This window comes from Apteryx mantelli, chromosome 8 (assembly GCF_036417845.1).
Source record: "Apteryx mantelli isolate bAptMan1 chromosome 8, bAptMan1.hap1, whole genome shotgun sequence".
Lineage (NCBI taxonomy): Eukaryota > Metazoa > Chordata > Aves > Apterygiformes > Apterygidae > Apteryx > Apteryx mantelli.
The window spans coordinates 25,597,377-25,625,235 of NC_089985.1; the positions used below are offsets into that span (position 1 = coordinate 25,597,377).

The 27,859-nt window shown below is 36.1% G+C and overlaps 1 protein-coding gene across 2 annotated transcripts; it reads left to right on the top strand.

Moving 5' to 3' along the window:
• SELENOF (selenoprotein F) lies at window positions 1–27,793 on the top strand. 2 transcript variants are annotated; one of them, XM_067300969.1, is made up of 6 exons: window positions 1–295; window positions 3,044–3,211; window positions 15,606–15,669; window positions 22,959–23,029; window positions 24,351–24,400; window positions 26,786–26,894. In XM_067300969.1, the coding sequence occupies exons 1-6, from the start codon at window positions 227–229 to the stop codon at window positions 26,811–26,813; spliced, it is 450 nt and encodes a 149-aa protein (XP_067157070.1). In that variant the 5' UTR covers window positions 1–226; the 3' UTR covers window positions 26,814–26,894. The 2 variants fall into 2 exon arrangements, with proteins under 2 accessions (XP_067157070.1, XP_013816851.2); XM_013961397.2 differs by lacking the exon at window positions 22,959–23,029 and having other exon boundaries at window positions 179–295; window positions 26,786–27,793.
• The last annotated feature ends 66 nt before the right edge of the window (window positions 27,794–27,859 follow it).

The following is a 27,859-nucleotide window of genomic DNA, read 5'->3' on the forward strand; positions in this document are numbered from 1 at the left end:
ATGGCACTACCTCTGTCATCACTGTGAAGCGCTACTCTAAGCACAGTAAAATAGCTTTGCTCCAGGCTCCCTGCTGAGGCTCTGCGTTAGCCGCTTCTCCTTGCCTTGCCAGGGATCTGGGAGCAAGTGTTCACCTTCCCGCATCGGGCGGCGCGCGGGCACCTGTAGCGGGTGGGGGCCTTCGGCGGCCTCCCGGCGACGCTGGCAGTAGCGGTCCGGCACCAAGATGGTGGCGGCCGCGGAACTAACGGTTCTGGGGCGTTGCTGGCTCTGGTTGATGGTGGGGCTGCAGGCGGTGAGAGGCCGTTCCGGTTTAATCGCGCTCGGGGCCTGGGGTTGCTGCCGTTTGCTGGGAGGAGGGGAAGGCTGAAGGGCGGGTGGGGCGGGAGTGAGACGTGTCGCGCAGCGGGTGGCGGAGGTAGCGGCCCGGCCTGGCCCTGCCCTGCCCCGAGGCCTCGTCCGACGTGTCGTCCCTCTGCTGCCTCCGCGGCCGCCTCTTCTCCTCTTTCCTTCCCTCCGCCGGAGGCCCGTTCTCTGCTTCTGCCCCCTTCCCGCCTGCTGCTGCTTCTCATCCAGACTGCGAGAGCCGAGTTGTGGAGCCTAAACGCTCCTCCCGCCTTGCTTGGCGCTCCAGAGATGCGACATTATACAGAAGACCTCTTTAAATTTTTTACTTTAATAACTATTACGTACTCCCTAAAACAATATGTATTAATGCTGTATTTGCTTTAATATATTAAATTACATAATGTGAAACCAAAGTCATCATGTAACATGTAACCAAAGTCTTAAAGAGAGCATGCTACTGAAATGAGGCACATCACTGGCTAAATAACTAAAATTATCTTGTTCTGGTGAGAACCTAGTTCCTGAAATGTGAGAGTTCTTTTCTCATCCTAAGTCAAAACTACTATTATTATTATTTATTATTTTAGGGTCATACAATAACTGGGGTACTAAAATTTGAGAAGAATTCTAGGGAGAGCTAAAAACTCTTCTTCCTTATTTTTTCTGCTGTCTTTATACTCTCTAGCTGTTTTGAGCTTGCTAAGTAACCAGAACTTCTCCCCTGAGAACACTGTTCTTATGGAGATTTTACTTGCCTTCATAAACTGTCTTTTCCCCAAAATAGGAGAGTTTTGATCTGCATTGACATGCACAGATGTTTTAGGGCTATGCTGCAGAGAGATATGAGGAATGTTGCTGGTGGAAGCAAAATGTCAATGCCAGTAACACCAATCTGATCCTAGACTCACAAACTCAAAAATGAGGAGAAAATGACGGTAAAGTACTGCAGGGGTGTGGATGGCTAATACCAAGCTACAGGAAAACTGTTTTAGTTACTCTCATCATTAGTAATTACAATGAAGTTTTGGCACTGTCTGGTATCATATTTAGATTTTCCATACTGATGAGGTGTTGCAATATTTCTCATTGCTAGTATCCCCCTGAAAAGATATATCTAGTAGAATAGTGTCCCATTTTTACTTGCCTGTTTGCAGACGTCTTCGCTGTTTTTTAGTGGAATTTTTGTGTCATAATAAATCTCATAACTTGGGTTATACTTAGAAGCAAAGTTAAGAATGGATTTGAAAAGTGAAGCTTGCAGACTTTTATGCTTTTCAGCTCAAGACTGTCCTGTGAGGACTGTCCCATATATAGAAATGACTTTAACAGTTTTCTGTTAGAAGAAGTATAGCTTTCTGCCTGACAAAATAGAATAATAATTCCAAATCATTTTCTGTACATTATATTTTTTCCATTCATGCTTAACTTCTTTATTAGCTACAGAGCAATAAAAATAATCAGGTACCTAATATATTTTCTAAGAAATGTACCAAATCCTAATCCATAAAATTTCTTATCCGTGTAACATCAGTGACATGTCTTTGTTTGCTGTTGCCACTTTTGGGAAGGAAATGGGTTCTGTCTCTTCACTACTTGGATATGTTGGTAAATATTAAAAAATAGGTAAACATGAAGGAGAGTCCAGTTTTCTGAAGGAGAAAGTTAGTTTTTCTTCTGTAGCTTTCTGCCTGTCCCAGAATAATTCTTCTGAATCTTGGTCTCTTACGATGCAGTCCAGTTTACTGGCATCATCTTACTCTTCTCTGAACACAGAAATGCGTGCTAATTGTTTCGTTGGAGTTCTGTTCATTCCCTCCGCCCCACCTAAGATCTTTAGCTCAGACTGAGAAAAAGCTGGGAAGACTCTTTCCTTTCTTAATTTCCTCCCTTTTTTCTCTTTTCCCAGCATACAGCTGAAAGGAAACACTGTAAACTAGGGTTTGAGAAATCCCTATGCAAGGAAGTGAGAATGTGAAAACAAAAAACAAATGACATCCTTTAAGTGCTGAGCTAATTGGTAAAATTGTTTTGGCTGCTTACTAAAAACAAAATTAGTATTATACATAGAAGCCATGTAATTGAGTCACCTATTTTAATTGATTACTAGTAAATCAGAATTGTAGGGTTTTATCTGTGCTTCCACTTTTAGTATGTGATTTTCCTGTAACATTAATGCAAAAACAAAATTAAAATCCCACTTGTGAGTGTTACAGGGCAGTTTGGATCACTTCATCACTCCCTGGTTGTGCTTTTCCCAAGCTTTGCTGTTATACTTATTTTCCAAGTGTGTTTTAAGTGGTGTGAATTTACTAAAATTGTTTCAGGAGAGCATGCTTTAGAGAGCTTTACCTTTGTCAGTTCCAGCTGATTCAAAGCTGACCTTGTTTCTTGTGCTTGTTTTGGAGCTAGCAATACAAAGATAGAGTTGTCAGAAGTATATGTAAGAGTGGATTTTGGCAGGTGTGATACCTTGAAGCATATATATTATGGCTGATCTCTAGAATTTGCTGTTCATTTTAAGACCATTCTTCAAAATAAGGTGGGGGTTTTTTTGCACTCAGGACTGAACATTACGTGTTGTTGTAAAATGGTCACAAGAGACTTAATTGTTCTTTCTAATGGCTAAAGTGTTAAAAATCTTCCTTTTTTACACAATTAATTTAATACTAAAGTGTAGCATTATATTGATTTTCAGGTGACTGTATATGGAGCACAGTTGTCATCAGAAGCTTGCAGAGAACTGGGCTTCTCCAGTAACTTGCTATGCAGTTCTTGCAACCTTCTTGGACAGTTCAGTCTGAATCAGTTGGATCCATTCTGCAGGCAGTGCTGCCAAGAGGAAGCTCAGTTGGAAACCAGAAAGGTGAGTTTTGGACCAAGCTCTCTGTGGAATATTTTAACACACAATGTGAAGTTTGTGATTTTTATTTTTAAATATATAAGAATCTGGATTATAATCTCAAGGGGAAAATGTCACATTTCTTCATAGTCGAGTATACACAGGGTCTAGATTTGCAGGCTTGCCATATTTCTTGCTCTAAAAAAATGTCCCAGACGGAGCAGAGGCACCTTTGATACTATGACAGCTCTTCTGTATTGTGTAGTGACTAATGGCAACTGTATCCAGCTTTTTTAGGTTGAAAGATATATAGGATTTGAAGAGGACAGAAATAAAGGATAAGAAAAATGGACTTCTTGATCATAGCTGTTGCACAGCCATTGACCCATAGTATAATGGCCAAGAATTTTTTTTGCTTTTCGCAGTCTGCAAAAATCCTTAAGATAAACGGATACAATTTGTTGACTAAAAGCAAAAGAATAAGCACAATTATTTCTGCTATTAAATTCCAATAATTTTAAGTTTACCTGTTAACTATTAACAGAGTTCCAGGCATTACTATAGAAATTACTACAGAAAAGTAATTTTTTTTCAGTGTCTTCACTGTCTTCAGCAGAGTCTACCTGTAAAGATCTCAATGGTTAAATGTCAATAAAGCTTCAGGTAGTAAGCTTTGGTACTAGCCTTTCCTGGTTTTTTTAGCCTTTGTGAATTTGTTCTTTAAAAGCACTTTTGTTAACATCTCAGCTCCTCTAAGTTTTATTAATGAGAAATTTATTTTCATATTTTATTCTGTAAAAGGCAACTGTACTAAAGAAACTATGTCAGAAATTGTACCTAGATTCTTGTGTAAGACTCCTTGAATATTTTTAGCTGTCCAGATTGCATAAAAGTCAGGAATAAAGGGATGTTTCACAGTGTTGTGGCTCTTACCCAGTTCCTGCCAGCCTGCAACTGATAAACCCGTCTTCTCCGTCCTTCACTTGCCTTGCTCCTGGAACTGGTAGATGATGGCTGGAGCACAGCTTACCCTGACTCTGTGCAGCCCTGCATCCACACGCCCACATTTATCACCACAGGCAGCGGCCATAGAGCAAGAGCATAAAATTCTTGTGTGGAGGCAGATTGGGTATAACCCAGCCATGCTCCAATTCTCCTGAGCACAGTCCAGGGTACTTCAGTTCCGTCCCCAGCAACAAAAGGCTGCTGCAGCCATTGGGCCAACGCTTGCATTGATGGGAGCCTGACAGAAACAGCGCTGCTCTTCTCCATTCTGCAGTGGAAGGGTTGTAATAGCTAGAAATACTGGGAATGTTCTTGCTCACAGTCTGTGCTCTACTTCAATCAGTTAGGCTAAGATAGAACCTTTCCTTTATCTGTAGTGTGTAAATACCTGTCTTGCTTAAGGTACTTAAGCAAGGAAGAATACTCTCACAGCTCTTGAAAAGAATACATGCTTTCAAATACTTTTTAATTTAAGAGTTCTCTAGAATACATAGAAGACCACTTAATTATCTAAAGGGTGGAGAATTCAAGGAGAAGTGATGTCGAAATTACTGTTAATGGCTAGGAGATTGCTAAATAGCTGACAACATGAAATGAATGAGGAAAACTAGCAGTTTTCTCATGTCAATCAAATTCAGGATAATATTAAAAAAGTCTCTATATTAGTTTTAAAATATCACTGACTACAGTGCTGAACAGAATATATTAAATATCAAGAAGCAAATGTTTGAGAATTGTGGAAAACTAATAATTACTAGTTCCTTCCTATCAAAACTAAGGTACTGAAAGATAATTAAGGTGGGACTTGCGCTTCTGTGGAGACTAAATCACACTGTTTGGTATATCAACAAAGAAAATCTTGCAGTAATATTTCAATACAATCATTATGTGACTTGATATCCAAGACTTTCAGAACTTTCCCTCTGCCAGATAAATGAATCTTGTAAAGGAAAGTTTAATGTTATCTCTGGAAAATGCTCTGGTTTATATATATATTTATATAAATATGTATATATATGTGCGTGTGTGAAAGTGTGTATATATGTGTTTAGATATACGCATATGTATATGTGTATGTTTCATGATAATGATATATACAAAAGCTGAAAAGTTTCTGAATAAAATCTAATGAAATGTACTAACAAGGAATGGAAAAATAGGAAAGGGTCTCCAAATATGCTCTGGTTGTGTACAACCAATAACAGTAGTGGTGGCAGCAGCAAGGCGTCCTGACTTCTCATAAAAAGGAGACACCTATATTTGTTCAGGTAGTGTTCTTACAGTTTTGCCTCAGTGTGTGTAGAATGTAGCGTGAGAACTGGTGGAGCAGGATAATTAGTATTGTCATTTGTTGAGAAAATAAACTGCAGGAGATGTGTCGGATTTCTGTCAGTATGATTTCTTTTGAGGCAGAAAATGTCCTTTATGTTTATCAGTTTATCATTAATTTACTTGGATATGTCTTATATTATATTCTAAACATTGTTGCATTAATAAAACTTGAATCAAACAAGGATCAGAATTTAAATCAATAGATTTTTTTCAAGTTATCCTGAATAAGATGTAGATTTCATCATGTGGTTAAGCACGCTATTTGTGTAAAATGGATCAAATGCTGTTTTGAGATCAGGGCTTTGCATTAAAAATATTTATGTCAAGACTTTCTCCATTTTAGTCGTACTGAATGTAGTAGAACAAAAGAAGGGAGTGCTGGAAGGGGGTCTGAAGTGACATATCTCTTCACGGTGAGCCAGAGTTTATTGTATTTTCAGAGGAATGTAGAGATTAAGTTTGCTTTTTCTAATCTATTTATGTTGGTTTACCCAGCTTCATTTTTTTGCTTGGACTTTGTAGCAAACAAACAGTTTGCTGCAATAGCACAATTCAGTATGCATTTGGTTTCTAGTCTCTCCTGCCTTATTCCTCTGACGTTATGGAAGAAATTTAATACAAATCATACTTGAGATTTGGAGCTGGCATGTTAAATATTAGTATGAATTACAATAGTGCTTGTGATATTACTATACATTTTCATATCCAGGTTTAAATGCAGTCTTTCCATAATGTCTTCATATATATATATATGTGTGTGTGTGTGTGTGTGTGTGTATGTATGTGAATAGAAATATGGGATTGTTTTACCATGGTTGTTATATGGTTGAGTGCTAAATTATAGCTTCATTCCTAATATTCTTTTGTATGCAGTTTCAGAGGGTGGAATTTTTTTATACTATTACATTCATGCACAGCCGCTGTTTGGAAGTGTACAGTTCAGATTCGCTGAATTTTTGAAACTTGCACTGAGTAACTTCCCTTGAAGACTACCCAGTGGAAAATTAGAGATGGGAGTATTGAGCCTGAATATTAATATTTTAACAGATTGTATTCACAATCATTTTCCTTTGGATTGACTTGTGTTTTAACATACTGCTGCTTGTAATAGATGTCTGTAATTGTGCTTAAGATTTTACTCATATTCCTTTGTAATAATTAAGAACAATCTAATTTATAGTAGCCTTTTGCTAAAGTGATATTTCCATGGTATGCCTGCGGAACAGAAAAATTGAGTGCCTTTTGCTGTCATTTTTTTCTCTTTACTGCAGTCTTTTCAGATTACCATAAAAATCTTCCTTTTATTGAAAGTTTGATAATCAAGAGTGAATGGATGTTTAAAATCTTAAAAGTTCTTTCTTCTGCCCATTTGCATGAAGAATATCTTATTCTAAAAACCCGAAGCTGGGTGTATGATAGTCTGATTTGCTGATTAGCAACCTTATAGGCTGCGGAGTTCCAGAGCAATGGTGCTCTGGGTTTTGCTAATGCTGTGACCACCTACTTAACATCCCCAAATTGCATGGACCTTTCTTTTTTTTCTCTGAAGCATGATCCCAGTACATGAGCTAGCATGTCCATTATCTGAGCAGATACTTGTCGCCACCACATGACATGGCATGTTGATTGCCTGTGTTACAGACAGACTTGCAAACTATTAGAATTCCAGGACAGACTTCAGGATTTGCAGTTAATTCTCCCTAAATGCTTGCAGTACAGGTTAGCAATAGAAAAAGTGAGAGTTATTTTATTGTGTGACTTGCAGCTGACTTCTAAATGAGAAGTTAAAATTAAAGGTGTGAGGGGTAGCTCATAAGCATTTTTATGTATCGTCACTAGTTTTCACAAATAATCTCTGAAATATGCCCAGTCCTAAAAATACTTTGTTCTGAGTAGCATCAGTGCAACCCTGTATGAGATATGCTTATAGAATTCAACTGTTTCATATCAGATGTTTATTCATCCTGGTCTTGTTCTTAGTCCAGTATTCTGTGAGCTGACATTTCAGAAAATAGCGATGAGGTCCTCTTGTTACCCAGTATTTTTCTTACTCTTAACTTCTGCTGACATTTGTCCAATCGGATATTTTAATTACTTCATAATTTTGCTGTGGGTAAACAAAAAAATTTTTTTTGATATTTTTTCTTCTTCTGGAAACTTTGCATTCAGTTTCAGACTAATTCAGAAGCTAGATTAAACAGTATTGCTTTAGACAGCTTTAGTCAGATGCAGAGTACTGCTGTTGTGTAAAATGTAGAAGGATGAAATGGAGGTGAAGCTAACTGTGCATGAAATTGTAGTAGCAGGAGAGATTGTCCATATTTTGCAGTAGCTGAAAATAGCTGCACTCCATCTGCAGATTCACTTATTCTATGTGATCATTTCAGACATACGTATAAGCATATCTCATTAATTGTATATTATAATCTTTGATTTATCTGCAACAATATATTTGTGTCAAAATGCAATTTGATTTTAAGAATCAGCCATGTGATGAAATCTGCAACGCGTTCTATTTCAGCAGTTGTACAGTGCAGGATTACTACAACCCTTAAAAGTCATCAGTATGATTTCTAAACTGAGCTTGAAATATATTTTGCACACTAAGGTGTGTTGACTATATAAGTTTAAAATGCTGAAGTTCAATATTTCTAATGTGGTAACATTATGCATTTTGGTGAATTAAGTAACTTGACATCAAGTATAAGCGAAAGTTTGCCAAGCAATTTGAGGCATTAGAATATATGGCTGAAATGGCTAATTGTCATGGGTGACATCACACATGTATCTACTATAAACCTGAAATGTTATCATGTCTAGATAGTGTATGATTCTGCTGTAAAACAGGGTAAACGTTGATACAGACATCTATATGCATGATTCTAAAGTCTCTCAAAGATGGATCATAACTGCTCCACTGTACAAAGTTCAGCAAAAACATCTGAAATCCTGAGATTTTTAGCAGCTTTTTCTTGTGCACATATTCAGGGTTGTCAAATGTGATAAGGAACCTGTCAAAGCATGGTTTAATAATTTACTAGAATATCTAGCCTTTACATTGCTAACATGAGAAATTTAGGATTATTTTTTTGCCCAACTTGTACTAGATGTAACTATATAACATAACTAAAATATTTCTGAAACTTAAAATGGATTATTGCGCTGTAAGTGGGGAGGTTCCCAACTTAAAATTCGTCCTACACCAGTGTATTTAACCTGGGTTCTGACCCCTACTTCCACCCCAGCCACCTCTTTCTGAATAATTTCACGCAATACATGAGAGGTTTTTGTGATTGAACAATATGGAGGCAAGGAACAAGATACAAAAAATCAGAGGAAATTGTACCCATTTAGCCCAAATAAGTAGCAGCTGCTCTACAGCTTGACCTGTTCTGAAAAAAGTTGACTCCTGTTTCACTTGCAGGTAAAAAATATGCCTGTACTAACTTGACTTTCTCTAGTCTACCAGATCTGTCTCTCAGAACTGTCAGAAACTATCACTCAGGCCTTTAAAAATTATGGAGTAGGATATTGGTATGTATGTAGAAACTATTCCTCTCTACAGGTTATTTTCATCCTAATTAGTAGTGCTTCTATTCTCGTTATGAAGCAGTTTGGCCATAACTTAAAACCTATTCTTTGGGTGGAGTTATAGTGTCAGACCCTCCTGGAAATGAAATAAATATTTAATGTAATTTTACTAATAAACATTCCAGTTGTAATTGTGATTTTTGTGTTACTTTTATTAAAAAAATCAAATAGAAATCTCTTTTAAAATTCCACCCATTTATATGTACAGACCTTTTAAGTGTGCTGTTACAGATTACAAGGAGGTATAAGGTTACAGGCTTGTTCAGACTTGCTTCTTAAAACTCCAAATAGTTTGCAAAATTCATAATAGTTATTGAGACCGTTGAGAGTAGATGACTTTAAAATACTTTGGACTACTCCTGTGTGACCCAGCTCTGTTGTGTGGTTTTGTTTTTTTTTTCATTTTGCTAATTAAAGCAGTACACAAAAATTATTGTTGGCTGCCTGCTTTGTTCTGCCGCAGGTTTTTAGTGTGAATGGTTCCACTGAAGCATTCTCACCTCTTATTTTTTTTTACTGTGTGGGTAAAAGTAGAGAACTACTTAACTTCATGATGGCTCAGTGGTGTAAGTCATATCAATATACATTCTTTCCCCTCCTTTTGTACATGATATTGTCATCAATGAAAATTAATATTGACAAATAGAAGTCCTAGATAAGGAACTTAAGTTAACTAATCGGTGCCCAAGACAGAAATTTACCATCTTTCAGTTGAATCAGATTGCCTAAAGGTTCATCTCTGTCAGATAAATGAAGATAAAAGGCATTTAATCTGTCTGTAGAAGGGGAAGCCTTACCTAGTGCAGACCTTTTTCTAGCCCTATCAGTGAAAAAGAAGAGGTAAAGGAAATGGTACATGTGAGTTTGTGAAATGTGAGTTAAAATTGATGTGCATCTGTGCTGGAAGATGGAATAGGTTCAGCTAATCAAGTCTGAACTCCTTTCTTTATATGAATATACCCATAAAATATTGGCATTTAAATCTACATCTGTTGAAATAACAAATTAATTAAACGTACAAAGTCAAATAAATGGTGGTTGAGCTCCGTTCTCAATGTTTTCTTTGCAATTCTCCTAAAATGCTTTTTTTTTTTTTTTTTTTAATAAAAGCAGAGATTCTGAAGAATAGATGAGATGGTCAGGGATTTTACTTCTAGACATAAATAGATGGTTATGTAGCAAATCAAGTTAATTGCACAGCACATTGCAAAATTGAAACTTGAAAACTGCTAGCTGTCTCAAGATTTTAGCTTACATATTTCTGTTCACCAGCTTCAAATGAGAGGGCTCCTGCACATAGGAGCCCTCTTTCCCCACCCTTATTCTCTCAACCCTCCCCCCTCCACCCCCCAATAAATTGGTCATTCACACCACCTAATACAGACTACAGGTTCAGAAGTCTAAATTGCTGGTTGCTCAGCTTCTGAAGTTTCTCTCTCCCCCTCCCTTGTGCCAGATCTTTTGCTCATCTGACCTTGCATTAAGCCATTTCAGAGTGCTAAGTTAGCAAAAACTCACTTGTTGTTGGGGGGAGAGTGGGTGTTTCTTATTTTCTTTTTTTTCTCGTTATTGGTTTTTAAAGAGCAAAAATATTTATACAATACTGTAAGGAGCAAATTGTTTAATACCAAAAATAAAACAATCTTGTGTGGATGCCGTATTTTCAGTATGCTTACAATTATAATAATAATGCACAAATATGCTACACATATAAAGAATAAAGAAAAGTTGGATCTCTTATTCAAAGGAGGGCTCAGGGCCTTTTCTGGTCAAGTTCTGAAGATCTCAGAGGATGAAGATTCCATAGCTGATCCTGGTAACTTACTGCGGTGCTTGACCCCACTCATTGTGCTTTTTTTTTTTTTTTTTTTTGTCTTCCATATATTCGGTTGGAACTTCCATCGCTGCAAATAAATCAGAGCTTAGATTCTGCTTCGGGTTTGTTCAAAGGAGTTTTACTATCATACATCACCCCGATCACAGAAATAGCACTAATTCAGACAATACTGTCTTTTGACTATTTGAGTCTTTGTTTCTAAACTTGCATTTAGAATTAGGCATCTCCCTGCACAGGGTAACGAGTGGTGAATGAGAGAGGTTTCTTTGTTGCTAGATTTACTGATGACCTCAGTTCTGAATGATCTGTGTGTGTAGCAATGACTTTATTGGCTTTATGCATTACAGAACAGTAATTCATAATGTTCCTGGCAGTGAGGCTTTCTGAGTGGTGCTCTGTTAATTTGCAGATTCTTGTTAATTTTTTGTCTCCAGGGAAGACTAGGGTGAGTTTTGTCAAGTTCTCACCTTCCCTACAAATACCCTAAGTTCTCTCCCCCATATAAAATAAAATACTTACCAAATTATATCTTAACTAATTTAGTTTTCTAGTAAAAATAACAATTGAAGTGGTAGCCACAGGAGTTTAGGAAAGAGGAAGAAAAATCTCTTTTCAGTGTTACTTCTTTTCTCAGACAGAAGAACAAATACCAATTATTTACCTGCTGTTTTGTTATTTGAGGGGGAAAAAAAAACAGTTAAATACATTTTTAAAAAGAGATAATACGCCCTATTCTAAAACAATACCCATCTGCACATACCAAGCAACTGTGGCTAATGAGAACAGCAATAGTCATGTTGCATAACTCTTACTGACTTTTTTTTTAAAGATAAAAAAATAGTATGAGTTGATATGAGGAGTGGCTTTTTTGGCAGACTGGCTTATATAGTACCACGAAATCAAAATTTCAGTGAATTTCATAAAAAACGTAAATCATTCACATTTGGAAAGAGATGAGTTGTTGGTAAATATTTAGTGGGAGATTGTCTTGTAATTGGGGCAAGTGAAAATTCCAGGGTTTTAGCAGTAGTGGTAAGTCATGCTTTTTTGCTTTTTCTCAGAGCTTAGTATTATTTTTAAACCATTTGATATTAGGAGAGGGAAATGCATAGATATCAGAGAGAATCGAGATACTGTAAGATAGCTATTTGCCAGTGTGTGACTTTATCTTAACACCCCATTTTGTTGTATGTTTTAAGACATGACGGTTACTATAAATGTATCACCATATTATGATCATGGGGCAATCTCTGTGAAGTGCCATCTTTTCAGTTTTGTTTGATCTGAATTCCTATATGACTGTAAGCACTAAAGGTTCTGTAGCAGCTTCATAGCTGCAATGTGATTTTTCTTCTGTGCAGTTCTCATAAATAATTGTGATTATGGTACCTGTTTATAAATGAACCACTGATGGAATTTCATCTTGCAGAAATTACTTAATTCCCTTCCTAATAACAGGTGAAATCTTAGTTTTCTTTCACCTAAGTCAAAGTTCCTTGTTTTTAATTGATGGAACAGTTATTTTTACGATACAGATTTTTACCTAACACTATTCTTGTGTAAATGGTATTTTGTTCTATTATAATTACCACTTTTCCTTTATCAGTCATGTTTGCCTTAATGATGGTGTGTTTTTCCTCTTCTCAGTTCTGAAGAACCATCTTATTTACAGCAGAGTCTGAACTATTCAAGATTTTTAGGTACTTTCAGAAAACTTCTGAGTGAGATTTAATCGAATTTGATGCTTTGTAAAAGATGAGGGAAAAGTTCAGACTTTGTCACAGTAGCCTTGGAAAGCATACTGTTAGAAGTTATTTTTATGGATGCAGACATGAATCAGCCTGGAAACCATAACAGGACTTATTGTAGATGTTAAAATGGACACCAGGAATAGTTTTAGGGAGTCTTGAATTCATTGCTTATAGTACGAAACTGACTTTCATGAGCTCTAAAACAAGTGAAGCATTATTCTAAAATGAGCTAACTTATGAGTTAAGCATTGTGTAATGAACTGGTTTGTCACATTGGTATGCCTCCGCACCAACTGATACATGTCATTCTTAGTAATACTTGAACACAGTAAATGCGTTCACAAAGGAAGTTTGCAGGACTTCTGCTCTGGACGTGATGGGATGGTTGCAGCAGTCGATATTAACAAGTATGCTCTTGTTGTGGACTTTTTAAACGATGCAAATAAACCTGTGTTTCTTGCAAAAGACACCTTTGTTTGGAGTTATAAATGAAGCTTTCTTTTTTTTTTCTTCTTTTTTTTCTTTTTTTTGTCTAGCTGTCTAGTGAGAGACAGCATAGAGCAGCTGGTTGTCCCAGCATGAATCTGAACTTTTTTGTATCGGCGCAGTCGGGCTTCAATTATGGTAGAGTATGTCTCAGAATATAGACATCTGTGATTGAGCTGTTTCCTTTGTGAAACTGTATTATCAGTTATTGGCTAGGAGTTATAAACAGGGAGTATTTTGTAATTAAAGTATGTCTTACATATTGTAGATTCCTACAGTGACTTTGCTTCCATAGAAATCCTTGCTTGAAAGAAAGACGTATACTGTAAGAATTATTTGCAGTAATGGGAATTGAAAAATGGTCACTTTACCATTATCCTAAATATTTAGCTCTCTACGCACATATATAAAAATAATTAGTTAACTAGTTAGAAAAAGGCTCCTTATTCCTTTATGTCTACTTTAAACTAACTTCTTAATAGAAAAATGAAGACTACTGTCAGTAGAATAGAACCGTTATAAAAGTTCAGTGCATTAGTGAACATGCAAATATCTGAATCCAGGTTTCTTGATATAATTGTTAAGTGGTTTTTAAAGAGTAGTGAATAGAGACAAGGTAAGCAAAGTTTATAATGTCATGATTCAGTCTTTCATCCATCTTTGTTACTATTCTTTTTTTTTTTCTTCTTTTTTTTTTTTTTTAAGTCCAGAGGCACTTTAATTATGCAAGCTAGTATCTGAGTTAGCTGTTTATCAGTGGCTTTTTAGTTAAAAACTTTATTTGAGGGTGAAAAAAGCTTTAAAATCTGGTATTTTTAATCTCTCAAGTGTTACTTCATAGAAAAGTTATGGGTTTCAACAATCAAGTTTTAGTTTTTATCTTAAATCTAATGTTTAGTTGAAAATGTTAATGTAGTTAAGCACATTTCTGAGCTGCTGTTCTGAAGAGATAATGCAGAGTAATATTTTTAGTTCCATTTCCTGGGGATGTAATGATACCGATTAGTTCAGGTCTGGCAAGAAGTCGTAATTTCCCAGCAAATGATTAGAGTATTTCATGTGTTCTGATCCATAGTACTTAGGCAAATGTTGAGTTTGACCTGAATTCAGAAGATTGATATTCCCAAGATAAATATGTATTTCTGGCTGTCTGTAATGCCTAGATAGATCGGTGATAAAGTTTAAATAAAATTGTCTTACTTTGAGATCTCTGTCATATTGTATCTGGTTTGCTTTTATGACTTGTCACTCCTTGTTCAGAAGTGTTAATACTCATTAAATTTCATAGTGAAAACTTTTTTAATTACATGAATTCACAGTTCATATTTTAAGTGAAATGTGAATTTTACTTTATTTCAGTAAGGTTTTTTTTTCCCTTGACACCAAGTCCTGACATGCACGTGTTTTATGAAAACACTGTCTAAAAGAAAATGGGAGCAGGGGTCTTAATTCTTTATAGTATGTGATGGATTGGATTAAAAATTTTTAACTGAAGCTTATTCTGTCAGCTCCTGTGTAAGCAGAGGGGTTTCACAGTTGGAAGGACATTATTTGGTATACAGTATTGCCAACTACGTGTAAGATAAAAGTGTTAAAGCACCTAGCTTTACAGTATGAAGTTCTATTTTAGAAGCAGGAGCAATCTGTTGCTAATTTATAGTTAGATTCAGCAAACTATGAAATCAATTGCATTCCTGTATTGCCAAAAAAAAAAAAAAAAGTTAAAAGCTATGTCAGTATGCAAGATTGGTAGGGTTTGGGGATTTAGATACTCAATTTTATAAAACTGAAATCTTGCACAGCTGGCTGAAGTGATTGACATCTGAGTACAAGCATGAAGGTTAGCTCAGCTTGTATATATTACTTCAGCTAAGTCCTGTTCATGTGATCTGTCCTCTTTCTGCATCCACGTGCAGTTTAGTAGTTAGCCCTAATGAGACATCTGAAGTCACTGCCTTATCTTTATTATAAACAGTATTTCACTGTCCAAAGTTAGGTTTAAAATGGAAATGAAAACTTCACCTAATGAGAACTTCCTAGTATCTTTGGGGAGGAAGAAATAAAGCTTTCTTATTCCTAGTCCATAATTTCCATTGCAACATACCTGGTTGCAATTTTTCAAAAGCCTGAAACTTTACTCCCAACAACAGTATATCTCAACTATTGTTCTAGGCGTTACTTTTTTAATATAATGAATGGAAATGATCATGTATTTTGAGTGAACAGTCAGTTAAATAAACCAGAGACAGATCTGGAATCTGTGATTCTATTTAGTATCTTAATTATCTTGGTAGTTACCTTCAACACAATAGTACATACTCTCCTCAGAGACAAATAGTTCAGTAGATTACATATATTACTAATTTACTTATAGCATATTTTAAATTTTATTAACAGTTTGTGTATATAATTACAGCTTTATGCAGGAGCTGTCCTAGAGGTATGTGGATGAAAATTGGGAAGGTTCCCTCAAGTCCAGGGTAAGTAAAGTCAATATTGTTTTTTAAAATATGAAATACTGTCACAGCTGAATGATAAAATGTGTTTTTTAAGTACTATTTACAAGTAGTCATAAATTTCACACATTATATTGGAAAGGTTGCTTTGACCTTAGACTGGTGGAACTGTTCTCCAATAATTTTTGTATAAAATTACATGGCACGCTTTTGGAGCTGCTTTCTTTTCAGAGATCCTGCAGATAATTGTTCTGTCAGTGGATAATGACCGTCGACTGAAGTGAATGGAGTACAGTGGTGTAAAAGAAAAATCAATACTATCAGTGTGTGGTAGGAGGTAGCTTCAGAAAGAAAAATCTGTGAGAAATTTCAACCTGGAACTTTGTTATAAGTGGGGAAAGAACTTAGGTGATAGCAGTACTTTGACTTTTTTCAGTAATGAAATTCCTAATACAGTACAGTTTTGGCTGGACATAGGGAGGAAAGACTGATCTAGCTTTGGAAATAAAAATGCACAAAAAGCGCATCTCCATCTACCATTGCCAGGGTAATATCATCCTGTTTTGAAGGCTGCCTGATGAACAAATAAAAAGAGGGTTTTAAAACAGGAGGTTACAGTTACCGTAAATTATGCTGCCCTAAACACTCTCCTGCCACCTCTTTCCACAAACAGTTCAGTTAATGGACAGCAATACTAGAGGAAGGATATTTTCTGCTCCCTGCCATTTAAAACACCAAAACAAAAACTAGTTAAAGGGCTTTTCCTACTTTAGGGGGGTGAAGATGTTAATTTTGGGAGTACAGGACACCATGTTATCTCCATGTCCATTCAAATTTAGCAAAGTTAAAAACTTTCCCAGCTGTTGTTGCCCATTCACCCATCTTCTTTGTGGACCTGAATCTGTAAGAGCTAAGTGCTCTTTAAGCCGTAGGTTTGAAGGAAAAGGTCAACTTGTTAGTCTGGCTCCAGGCTCCATCATGTTCTCAATGATCTTTGCATATTGGTCCTAGAAGGGAAGGGCCCTCAATTTCCGCTCTGTGCGCACGACAGCAAATGTTCTAAAATAGCATAACAAGCTTAAAACTTGCAGTGCAAAAAGAAAAACTTGAAAATGTTACATTTTCCTTGCTTTTCTAAATCTGTTCAAAGATTTAAATTCAACTAATCATATAGCTTGCTTTTTAAATGACTGAATGAAGTTCAGTGGCTTTTCAGTAGTTTTTCTGTTTTGACTACAAGTTCTTGTTCGTACAGTGAGAAGAAGGACAGGACTGATTGGTACACTTAAGTATCTCATTTTTATTTTGATCACCAATTTCTCTTGCTCAGATTTACTGCTACTGTATCAGAACAGATTGGAAGATGGGATAAATTTTAAGAGTATATTTAGAAATACAAAATAGAATATATTTCTTCAGCGGCTATTTGTCTTCACATTAGTATTAATTTGAAAATACTTTTGCTTAGATTTTTTCCTTGATTTTTACTTCTACCAAAACAATATTTAATGACTCCATCTTAAAATATAACATTCGAGAACTGTTTTTGTTTCCACTTTTCACTTAGACGTTACAGAGGTTAGGTGCCTGAAGGTCATGTTGCTTCTTTTGAAGCACTGTCTTTCTAGGCTTCATTGAACTGTGTAGCCTGTCATTGCCAGTGTCTCATTGCAAATACTTCTTTTTGATTCCTGCCTCACAACTCCCACTAGGATTTTTTTTTCTTGCAGAATATACACAAAATGACAGCACTAATTGCCGGACTGTGTGTGTATTAGAATTACATGGATTAGTGTATGTTATTGCTGTATCTGACCTTCAGGTCTTCTTTAATACTTACATAAATTGTTTTGTCGCTTAGCTTACTCACACAAACTTGATTTGTTACACACTAGTTCTGGATTACATTTTATTTGGCTGAAGGGTGAACAGTGTTTTTTTTATAATGGGGTTCATAATGTATTTGAGGATTAAAATCCTTAGAATTAATAAAGGTTCATAAAAGTTGCACAGTAAGGGAGGACAGTCAGAAAGAACTCTGTTTATGTGTGTTATTCATGGTTATCAAATGCAATATTCTATGGTAGTTACATATTAAAAATTCCACCAAAATTACTGGTTATATAATTTTTAGCTCCAAATAGTATCTGAATACACCTGAAAGTGAGTATAAACATCTCTAAGTGAGTGTATATATTCAGGAAATATATTTATAGATACTGGGAAATAAGAAAGTAAGCGACAAGCAAAGAAAAAATCTAGTCCTCAGCAAGATACTCTCAGTCAACTTAAACTGAAAATTGTTCTTTGTAATATCATTACAGACTGTTAAATGCTTTTGCGAATATGGCCAAGGACATCTGTTATCTTTTTCAAATATAACTTCTTATGCTAACAGTCTGGTAACAAACTACACTTCTGTAAGTCTCTTTAATATGCTCAGTTATGAAATATTTTTCCTGTTATGTTTCCCTTAAAAATAAATTATTCCATTATAAATGCTGTACTGTAAAATTAATTCCTATATTAGGTATAGTTAGAAATTGTTCTGCGTAAAACAGCTCTTAAACATTTATCATTTAAAAGTACTTCATCAAAGTAGACCATTGAAAACATAAGTGACAAGATTTGTAGATGAAGCAATATCTTATTAGATCAGCTAACATAAAATATAACACTGTTCTTAGCTGACATGCATAAAGCTAACACTGCAAAACAGAATACTAAATTAACTGGGTCACTGACTAATCTAGCATATTTGTTTTAAGTAGACTCTTCAATAGCAGCTGTATTCTGTTCATGATGAGATGAGAGATCATGATGTCTAGTCTCCTGCATGCTTTCCAGTTTGTTTAACAAGGAGTGCACCAGACTGGGCTCTTTCATTGAACATTTCTTTCACATTTCTCTGCTTTCTTTTATTCACCAAGGGAATAACTCTCACCTCTCTCTGTGTGACTCTCTTAGTTAAGCAATGAACGTGCTCCCAGCAAATCTGCTACAGGAACAAGGTTCTTGCTCATTGACCTCACACAGCATGCAGCCACATTAGATCTATAACTTAAGAGGGTTAGTAAGCACTCTGTTGTGTTGCTCAGGTTCCACAACTGTGAGGGGATTCTTTTAGTTACCAAAAAATAATTTGTCATGGGACTGTACTTTTAGGTAAGATCACTTATTTCTTGGTTATTTTTTTCTGTAAATATGGGTGAAAAGGTTAGAAAGTTATATTAGTGTTAAATTTTGCATTTTGTAGAAAAGTTACTAAAAACGCTTACCAAGATATTTAGGATGCTGTAGTGAGAGAAGCGGGAGTTATACATGCATGTTTTTTTATAATCTTTTGTAAGTAGATGGTATACAAAGTAAATTTTATACAAACATACCAATTCCATACGAATGTGCTGTCTTCAAAAAAATACCACTCTGCTATTCCTTTGGTTTTGGTTGTTTTTCTTCTTTTCCATGGCTTTAGGCATTTGGTAAGAGTAGCAATAGCACAATAAAACCTAGTTTTTATTCTAATTCATTTCAGGTATGGTCAAGTCCTTTTTGCCCTTTTTCATGTACAAATCTGTAACAGTCTGCAATAGTGTACAAGCTCTTGTTTCTAGCAAAGTTGTTGTTTTTCAAACAACATTTCAAAATGCTTGTATCTAATAATTCAGGGCCCAGTTCCATGTAGTACTTAAGCAAAATACCTCTGATTTCATTGGTTTATGCTAATGAATCAGTTACACTTGTTTCCTCTGTTTATTTAAATTAACTCCTGCCAACAACCATTTATATGCAATCTTAGATGTACTTTAATCTTCCTCTTGTGTGTTAGTATTAGGTCACTTCAGTTATTCCCTATACCTCATTTCGTGTACATTTAGTCTTTCTTACTTTTGAGTTTTAAAAATATGAATTGTATATGCTGCATTCAGAGTTATACAAGATACAATGCTAGTTTGCTAAAATAAATTAGTCCTTTGAAAGATGGTAATAACTCGTGCTTCCTTAACTATCTATTGCTAATATTTCCATATGCAAAACATTTAAATGCATCATAAAGAGACTTTAAATATTTCTCTAAAAATAGATCTTGCTTTATACTAATTTTGAAGATTCCTCCTTACTCATGAATGACAATGAAGTAGTCCTCTCTGATGTTGCTCTCAGAGCACTAATACTTCCTTGACCTGATCAAATAACAACAGAATCTTTTGGTGTGATACCGACAGATCGGAGGGATAGTTACCTTCATAAAAAAGTATGCTGCTGCTTTTCAGTGCAGGCATTTTGATATGACTTTATCTACACACAGCGTCAAGAGTTTAGAAACAGCTAATAGATTCTGTTGCCTGGAAAAGTAGCGTATACTGAGAAGGATACATCCAGTTTAAAAAGTTGGATGAATGTGTGTGTGCATATGTAAGTTAGAAAGGTTCTGAGAATACAACTGTTACAACAGTAAGCATTGGAATGAATTCAAACTTTAAGCACAGGTTTTTAATAACAAAAGGAAGAAAAGTTTGAACAAGTAGACTTTTCCATTACTGGACAATTTTTAATCACATTAGATTCTTGCTAGAAGATATGCTATAGCTTATCCAGAAGCAAAAATTTGGCAGTAAAAATTTGTTGTCTGCATTATGCTGAAGATTTGATTAGTTGATGATTTTTTGTCACTGCTTTTCTGGCATTAAAATCTATATTTGATGTAAGAGAGACAGTAAGTTATTTAATCTCTTCCAGGCCCTTCTGACTTGAGGCCATTAGGATCCTTCTGATGTGTGTGGAGATATACAAAGTTCAAAAAACACTTGTCTGTTTGCAGAGTTTTGTTTGAAGACTAGTGTGAAATTTTACTGCCATTGTATATTGGCTCCCTCATTCAAGTATTAAGAGATATATTTAATTTTTTCTTCAATATCTTACCCCAGGTTCTTTCTTTTTGCATTTTTCCAGTTACAGATCAAGCAGGAGATCTTTGCTCCTAAAGAAAGATTCTAAATAATGCTAACATTGCTGAATGTGGTCATCGTTGGCAATATGGATCATGCCGTTAGTATATAACACTAGGTAGTCAAGCCTGTTTACAAAGGAGTTATGCCTAGCATGTAGATCTGAAGCTTATTAGAGACAGATATGGAGTCTTATTCATTATGAGTCAGGAGACTCTTTTTAATGGCATATCCTGCCAGACCTCTGCTAGAATAGCATAGAGGTGTGTGAATGCAAATCCATAGACTTGCAATTTGGGCATGAGTGATTCTTATATTCCTTAGGAATCTTCACTTAAGATTCTAGGTTTTAACTCAAACAGACTAGTGTTCATGGACTTTCTCAAAACAAAGGGACGTTATCATGATAGCAATGAGTTTTTCCTTGTGCTGTGTTCATAGGCAGAGGTTGCTGTTAGCTCTTTAAAGGCACTATTCAGTGCTAGGCATTCTCTCTCTTTGCAAGACAGTTTGACTCTGAGCAGCCTCTGCAATGTCCATGCACACCTGATCCTTCTCTCCCTCTCACCATTCACAAGACTGCCTTGGAGAACTGTTGGTAGGCTGTCTGGCACTTGTAATCTCCCTCTGGCTTGTCTTTTGAGGACATGCTTTAGGGAAATCTGACCTTTTAATTGCAGGCATACATTCTGCATGGCAATCTAGTCTGCTTTGTAGGCGCACTTCAGGATTGCCTTCAAACTGCAGACACATCCTTTGGTAGTGTACATGTTTTACAACAGCATAAGGTGAAGTGATTTTCTTAAGATTATGTGATAGGGCAGTTGCAAAGCTGGCAGTAGAACAGGTCTGATTTCCAGTCTAGCATTTAATTTACTGAAACAGTGTCATGGCACAAAGCTCAGAGTTCATGCCATAGAAGGAGTCAAAGTGGAATATTCCTTCCCCTCTCACCCATGGATGGATTATATAAAATACCTATTTTTCTGCAGCATATAATATCTAAAGCAGCTGCAGGGAGAGGAAAACTGGAAGATAGCTAGGACTGTAGTATTAAACATAAAGCTATTAATGATTGTATAAAAATATGCAGGAAGCCCTTAGACAGGATTATAGGAAGCAACAGTGTTAATGTTGGGGTAGAGAGGGGAGGAGTGTTAGGGCATTGCTGAATGTGGAACATGTGCTCCACATCACATGATATGCAAACAGCTGCATATCCCCAAATGTGCATTGTAGCTGCATCCGACTTCCTAACCCCATCAATTCTATTCAGAGGCTGTGTTCAACTTAGAGCATGATTTTGTAGAAGATCAAGTGTTTGACAAGATAGTGTGCATTTTTAATGCATGTCAGTAGATTGGTTTCTCACTTTAGCTTCCAAAATTTAGAATATGGAAATTAAGCTGTTTGTGTAGTGAGTGTTGCTCATTGTTGCATCACAGAAATTCAAGTGAGTAGTACAGAAAGTCCCTATGATCAGCATTAGAAATAAATATACTAATAACAGAAAATGAATTTGTTCCAGCTGTCTAGAACTTCAGGAAAAATGTTCTGTAGTGCTTCAGCTTTCTGTAGGTTTAGACATTTGACTTTGAAACAAGTGTGTAATAGCTACTTTTAAAGTGACAGAATGTAATAAAACCTATAGAAGACTTTATTCTTCTACCTCATTCTGTTCACATTTTATGCAGGCCTGTTTACTCTCCAGCAGTGCAGCCAGAGAACAGGCACTCATGTCCAAAGGAGCTTTTTTCTCTGTCAGTTAACAAATCTTCACACCTGTTATAAGCCTAAAGTGCTGTAACCTGAGTTAACCCCTATAGGCCATTCTTTAATGTGGTTGAGTTACACACTTCAGCTTTGCTTCTGAAACTGTATCTGTTTTGCTATGCTGCCTTACCATTTTTCTTGAAGTTTTGCAATTAAAGTTACCCACTCTACTGACTGCTTTTGACAACTTCTGTTTCATATAAAGCCTTAGAGAATCATTTCAGCTTTAGATTTGAATTGAAAAAAATGTGGAAGAATTCCCCTGCATTTTACTGCTAATGACAGTTAAGACAACTAAAAAGTCACAAGGACATGGGAAACACTGGTGTTGGGAATGATTTGTCTTTTGGAGTGCAATTCTAATTTAACTCACGTTCAGTATATGAGCAAGTACTGGTTACTTAAAATGTTACTTGAAATTGTTCTTTTTGTAGAACCGTTTTCTAACATCATATTGTCAACAAAAGCAAGCCTCTTTCTTCTGCAGGGATTTAGAACATGTAGGAGCTCACTGGGCCCTTGGTATTGGCCCCTCTGTAGTGGTTGGTGCAGTTTTAAGGGGGAAGAATTTATCATTTTGACTTGTAACAGGTGCCCAGTGGAGGAGAGGAGGAAGTAAATGCCGCTCTGTGTATGTATATGCATACCAAGAAAATGTTATGGTAAGCATCAACAGTAATACAAAGATGGGTATAAAGATGTCAGGGGACATCTCTACAATTATTGAGGAAACCAATACATTTTGTGAGGCAGTGTATGAAATTTTAATCCTGAGTTGCATTCATCTCCATGCAGTGGCAAGATGCATCTGCCATTTGGAGGAGATTCATTTGTTGTCTTACCTTGAATAAGCAGCTTTAACATGCAGGTAGCATTTCTGTAAGTGTCAGTCCATACTGACAGGGATCATTCTGGGGGACACCCTGCTGGTATACTAAAGGAGTATCCTGAATCCGCTTAATGTCACTACAGATACTAAATTCAGCCTTTAGAAAATAGCATAGTCTTCGTTTCTCCTTCTTACTTTCAAGTTATTCTAAATAACTTACAAATATTTTAGAACTCAGGCATTCATTAGGCTAAACAGTGTTTGAAAGCAGAGGATTTATGCTCATGATCTGTCCTGAAATAATTCCTATTGTCAATATTCTTTTTAAAGTTAGTGTTAACAAAAGGCTGATGTGTTGTAGGAATACAGGGACTGTGCTGCTGTTAATGTTTGCTGACTAGCAATTCCAGCAAAGAATTGTCCATCAGCCACCCACCTCAAACCTAACCTTCTCTCCATGTAGCTACATGAGAGGCTCCTGAGTCCATCTTAAAGCTGACTGCTGTGGGTTTTTGCAGGGAAGCTGCTATCTCCTCTTCTCTTGAGGCTCCTAAAGTCACAACTGTTACACATATTGTTTTTCAAAATGTAGTCTTTGAGATCTTTGTAAGACAAAATTGTCTGTCTTGTTTACAAGAGTAACACCTCTACCCACAATTTCCTCTGCACCTTTTCCACCTGCATTGCCTCAGCTTGCAAGCGGTGTGTTTGTGCTGATGGGAGGTGTTTCGTATTTAGCCTCCCTCACCAAGCTTATCTTAGCCAGGTTTTGGTCACTGTTACGCTTTTCCTCGGATTAGGTGGCTGTCAGTGTACAGGCCAATCTGCTAAAGACTGTCAGTTGTCTGTGCAGAGAGACCGATTTAGACAGTTGCACTAGTGTTTGAGAAAAATCCAAGCAGATAAGAAGCTTGTTTGGAACACTAGCAAAAACGGGCTTTTCCTTAGGCAAAGTATGTTCTAGTATTATTACTTTTGTGAGAATACTGAGTTTTACCATTAAAATGACCTTCTAAAGCATTGCTCCAAAAGAAACAGTCTAGGGAAGGCTAACTCAAATGTAAGTCTACTTTATGCAGGTGGAAAAGTGTTGATTTTTTTTTTTTTTCCCTCCACCTCCCCCCCTTTCCTCTCCTCTTGTCTCCAAACCCTAGCTTTTGTCAGGAGTGACAAGCCAAAACTCTTCAGGGGACTGCAAATCAAGGTGAGTAGTAACCTAAGTGTTTTTCATTTGGGATGCTAGGAAGAATAAAACTTGGTAGAAACAGTCCTTTTGTGCATTGTTCCTTATTTGCTGATCAAGTAATCTTTTAACAGAAGGCAGATTTACTTTGCTGGTATAAATTTTTACAAGCGCCTTCTGCTAATACTCACTGGGTTCTTGCTAAGTAACTGTTTGGTACCAATTTATTATTATTCTTTTTAATCCAACAAAAAGTATCCTGGAACCCATAAGTAATAGCAGATGGCAAAAGAATGTGAAGAATGTTTCCATTCTGTCCTGATTCTGTGGATATCTTAAATTTGTTAGAGCTTCTGCCATCGTTTCAATTCATTCTCTCCTATTCTGTTCTCCCCTCATTTTCTGATGCAGCTACCATTTCCATACATTCAGTGATTTTTAGATTTTTTTTTCCTTCCTCTTAGACCTTCTTCACCCTGTTACATGCATCTTCACCCCTGCCCATAGCCCTCAAACATCTGGCTTTGCAGAGCTGCATAAAGAGAAGTCATTAGAAACACCATCCAGTATGCTCAAAGCTATATAAGCTGCAGTGCCCTAAGCTCAAATAAATCTTTGGTGCCCTCTTCATTTCAAGATCTAGTCTAAAACTTCACCTATCTCTTAACATCCTCTGTGGACTTTCAGCATGCTTCACAGATACACATCTTTATTCTTACATCTTTGTGCTCCCATCTCTACTCACCAAATGGCACCATCTGGAGTCACTTCATAGCTATGCATGGCTGCTATAAGTGATTTGTCTTCTCAGCAGCAAATTCCATCCAAAACAGACTTCATCTGTCTCATGTATTCATGTTGTATCTATATGTGTCCTCCAGTTTCTTTCAGGAACTTTCTCTCCTTCTGCATGTCTGGCTGTTTCATTTTTATTTTAAACTTTGTAGCTATATTGAACCTCAAAGCAGTCTGGACTACAATTGCTACAGAACACTATCAGAAAAAAAATCTTCAGTGCAAATGGATCTGGTATTTATTTTACAAGACTTTTGGAAAACTGATCAGAGATGCCACTAGCTTCATTAAGCGAAACCAACTAGGTTAACTCAGTAGGGGAAAGTAAAATACTCCTAGGGAATTCTTTCTATAAACTTAAATGGTTTAGATCCTTCTAATACTGTTAAAAGCTTTTATTTGCATTATATATTTTGTGACTTACTGAGTATTCAGAAGCATTAAAGTATTGCGTTACCAGCAAATTCAATAGGCGCAGATACAACACAGTAGGCAATGATGTGAGCACATTAGAAATGGGCAGTAGAACTTTGAACTGCTGAAGTGACTAGAAATTTCTAAAAGTATGCCAATCAAATGGTGAAAAGCTATTGGTAATATGAGAAGAATCATTTAGCAGCTTTTGATTCAAAAATGAAACTTCAGTAACGTAAAACAGTTGAAGTAGAATACCATCTTTCAAAGCCAGCCTTATGGTATTGTCCTCCACATATGAATTAGCTTGTATAGAGGACCAGGGAGAACAAGTAGATGTTTCTGACACATACACATATGCCTCTTCGTTTGACTTTTCTTCCACCATCCTCCCTTTGACATTAAATACAAGTCAAAAGTTTGAACTGAAGCTGGTTTTTACCCATTTAATTTAAGACAACTAACAATGTTGTGGGTCTTAAGATAAATATTTACTCCTGTCAAAGTAATGAGTTCAGATTTTCCATGGAATGAGGCCCCTTGGTCCCTAAGCTTCCTTCTCTTCTCCCATCCTCATCTCTTAGTACCAGGCACGAAAGCATCTACTCCAGACCTGGAAACACTGGTCATCTGCTGTCAGTAGAGTGTGAGACCTGCAGCGTCTCTCTGCTCTAAGGCTCTGATAGGGGTGACTCCCCTCTTCCCGGTTGCTCCTTTACATACACACATGCACACAACTCTAGCTTTGAGCACCTTTGTTTGATTTTTATAGATCTGGTTTTTTGAAGGAAGGTAGAAGACTACATTGTTGATAATCACTGTAGAGATGAAATTCATAAAAGCAGAACAAAATATATGACATTGAAATATCTGTTGCATTAACTAAGCATTTTCAGGAAAAACCAAGTTTAAGTCTGTTCATATTTTTTGTTTTATTTTTTAAGAATTCTAAACATAAAAAAGCCTGAACTTAGACTTTCTTTGCACAAACTGTATTGCCTAAGTTTGCCCAGAATACTCTGAATTTCATTTAGTGCTCTGTTTTTTTTAAATGTTCATCCTTTTTGGTGTTACTCCTTGGACTTTTTTCTATTCTTGCTTAGTATCTTTTAAAGTGATTTAAATCAATTTGGGAGGAAGTATTAAAATGGGAATGCATTTCCCAGCCCAAAGAAACTGACTTTTTTCTTTTTACAGTATGTGCGTGGTTCTGACCCTGTACTAAAGCTGCTGGACGATAGCGGGAACATTGCTGAAGAACTGAGCATCCTCAAGTGGAACACAGATAGCGTGGAAGAATTTCTAAGTGAAAAATTAGAACGTCTATAAAATTGTTTTCAGTTCTTTTCCCTTTTCATGTTTTGTCATAGTAATCTTCTCAGATGAAGTTTGCCACAATTGAAAAACCATTCCAGCTTCTGTATTAATTTTTTAAACGTCTATTATGCTGTACTAAACATCTTTTAATTAGAAGGGGAAGCTTCAGCACACACATCTGACAAGTTGACAAACAGAATAGCTCGTCTTAATATATTTCAGCTCTTAGTGCATTTATCACTAATGAAATGCTTTGTTACAAACTTAATTATGCAATTATCAGTTTGCTGTAATTGGACCTGTTTGTAAAAACACTCTTAAAACTAAAGAGCTTCAAATAATTGAAATGATTACTATGCTTTTTGTATGCTACTCTTTGAAAAAACATCAGATCCAAATGCAATGTACTATCTCCCAAAGAAACTTGACTGCTAGTGTCCTCTTCTATTTTGTATTTGAACTGTCCTTTTTATAGAAGAGTTCTTTATAATGAATATCTAGTTCACAGATTTTGAAGCTGATGGAGGAACTCATGCTCTGATAATTGTGAAACATTTAATAAGTACACTTTAGTGAAGACTACATAGAAAACCTCTGAGGTGTATGCAGGTCAGATGTCTGGTGTGCTTTGCATTAAATGTTTTGCATCAGAAAACATGAGACAGAAGGAAAGGTTTTTCAAGACTGTATAAATAACTTTCAGAAGTTTATTAGAAGTTTATCAAATGAATTTATAAACTGTTCTTTTAAAATGCATATTTTTCTTTTTCAGTTAAAATTTATGTGAATAAAGGGAATATAGACAGTAGTTAATGAGTCAAATCAATTATGACTTGTCAGGTTTTCTTCCCCAATGAATGAATGAATGAATAAATATGGTAAGCAAGATTAATGTGGTTTCTTGAAGTCGGATTAGCAAGCAAGTCTTTCCTTTAACTACTTCATGCTCACCAG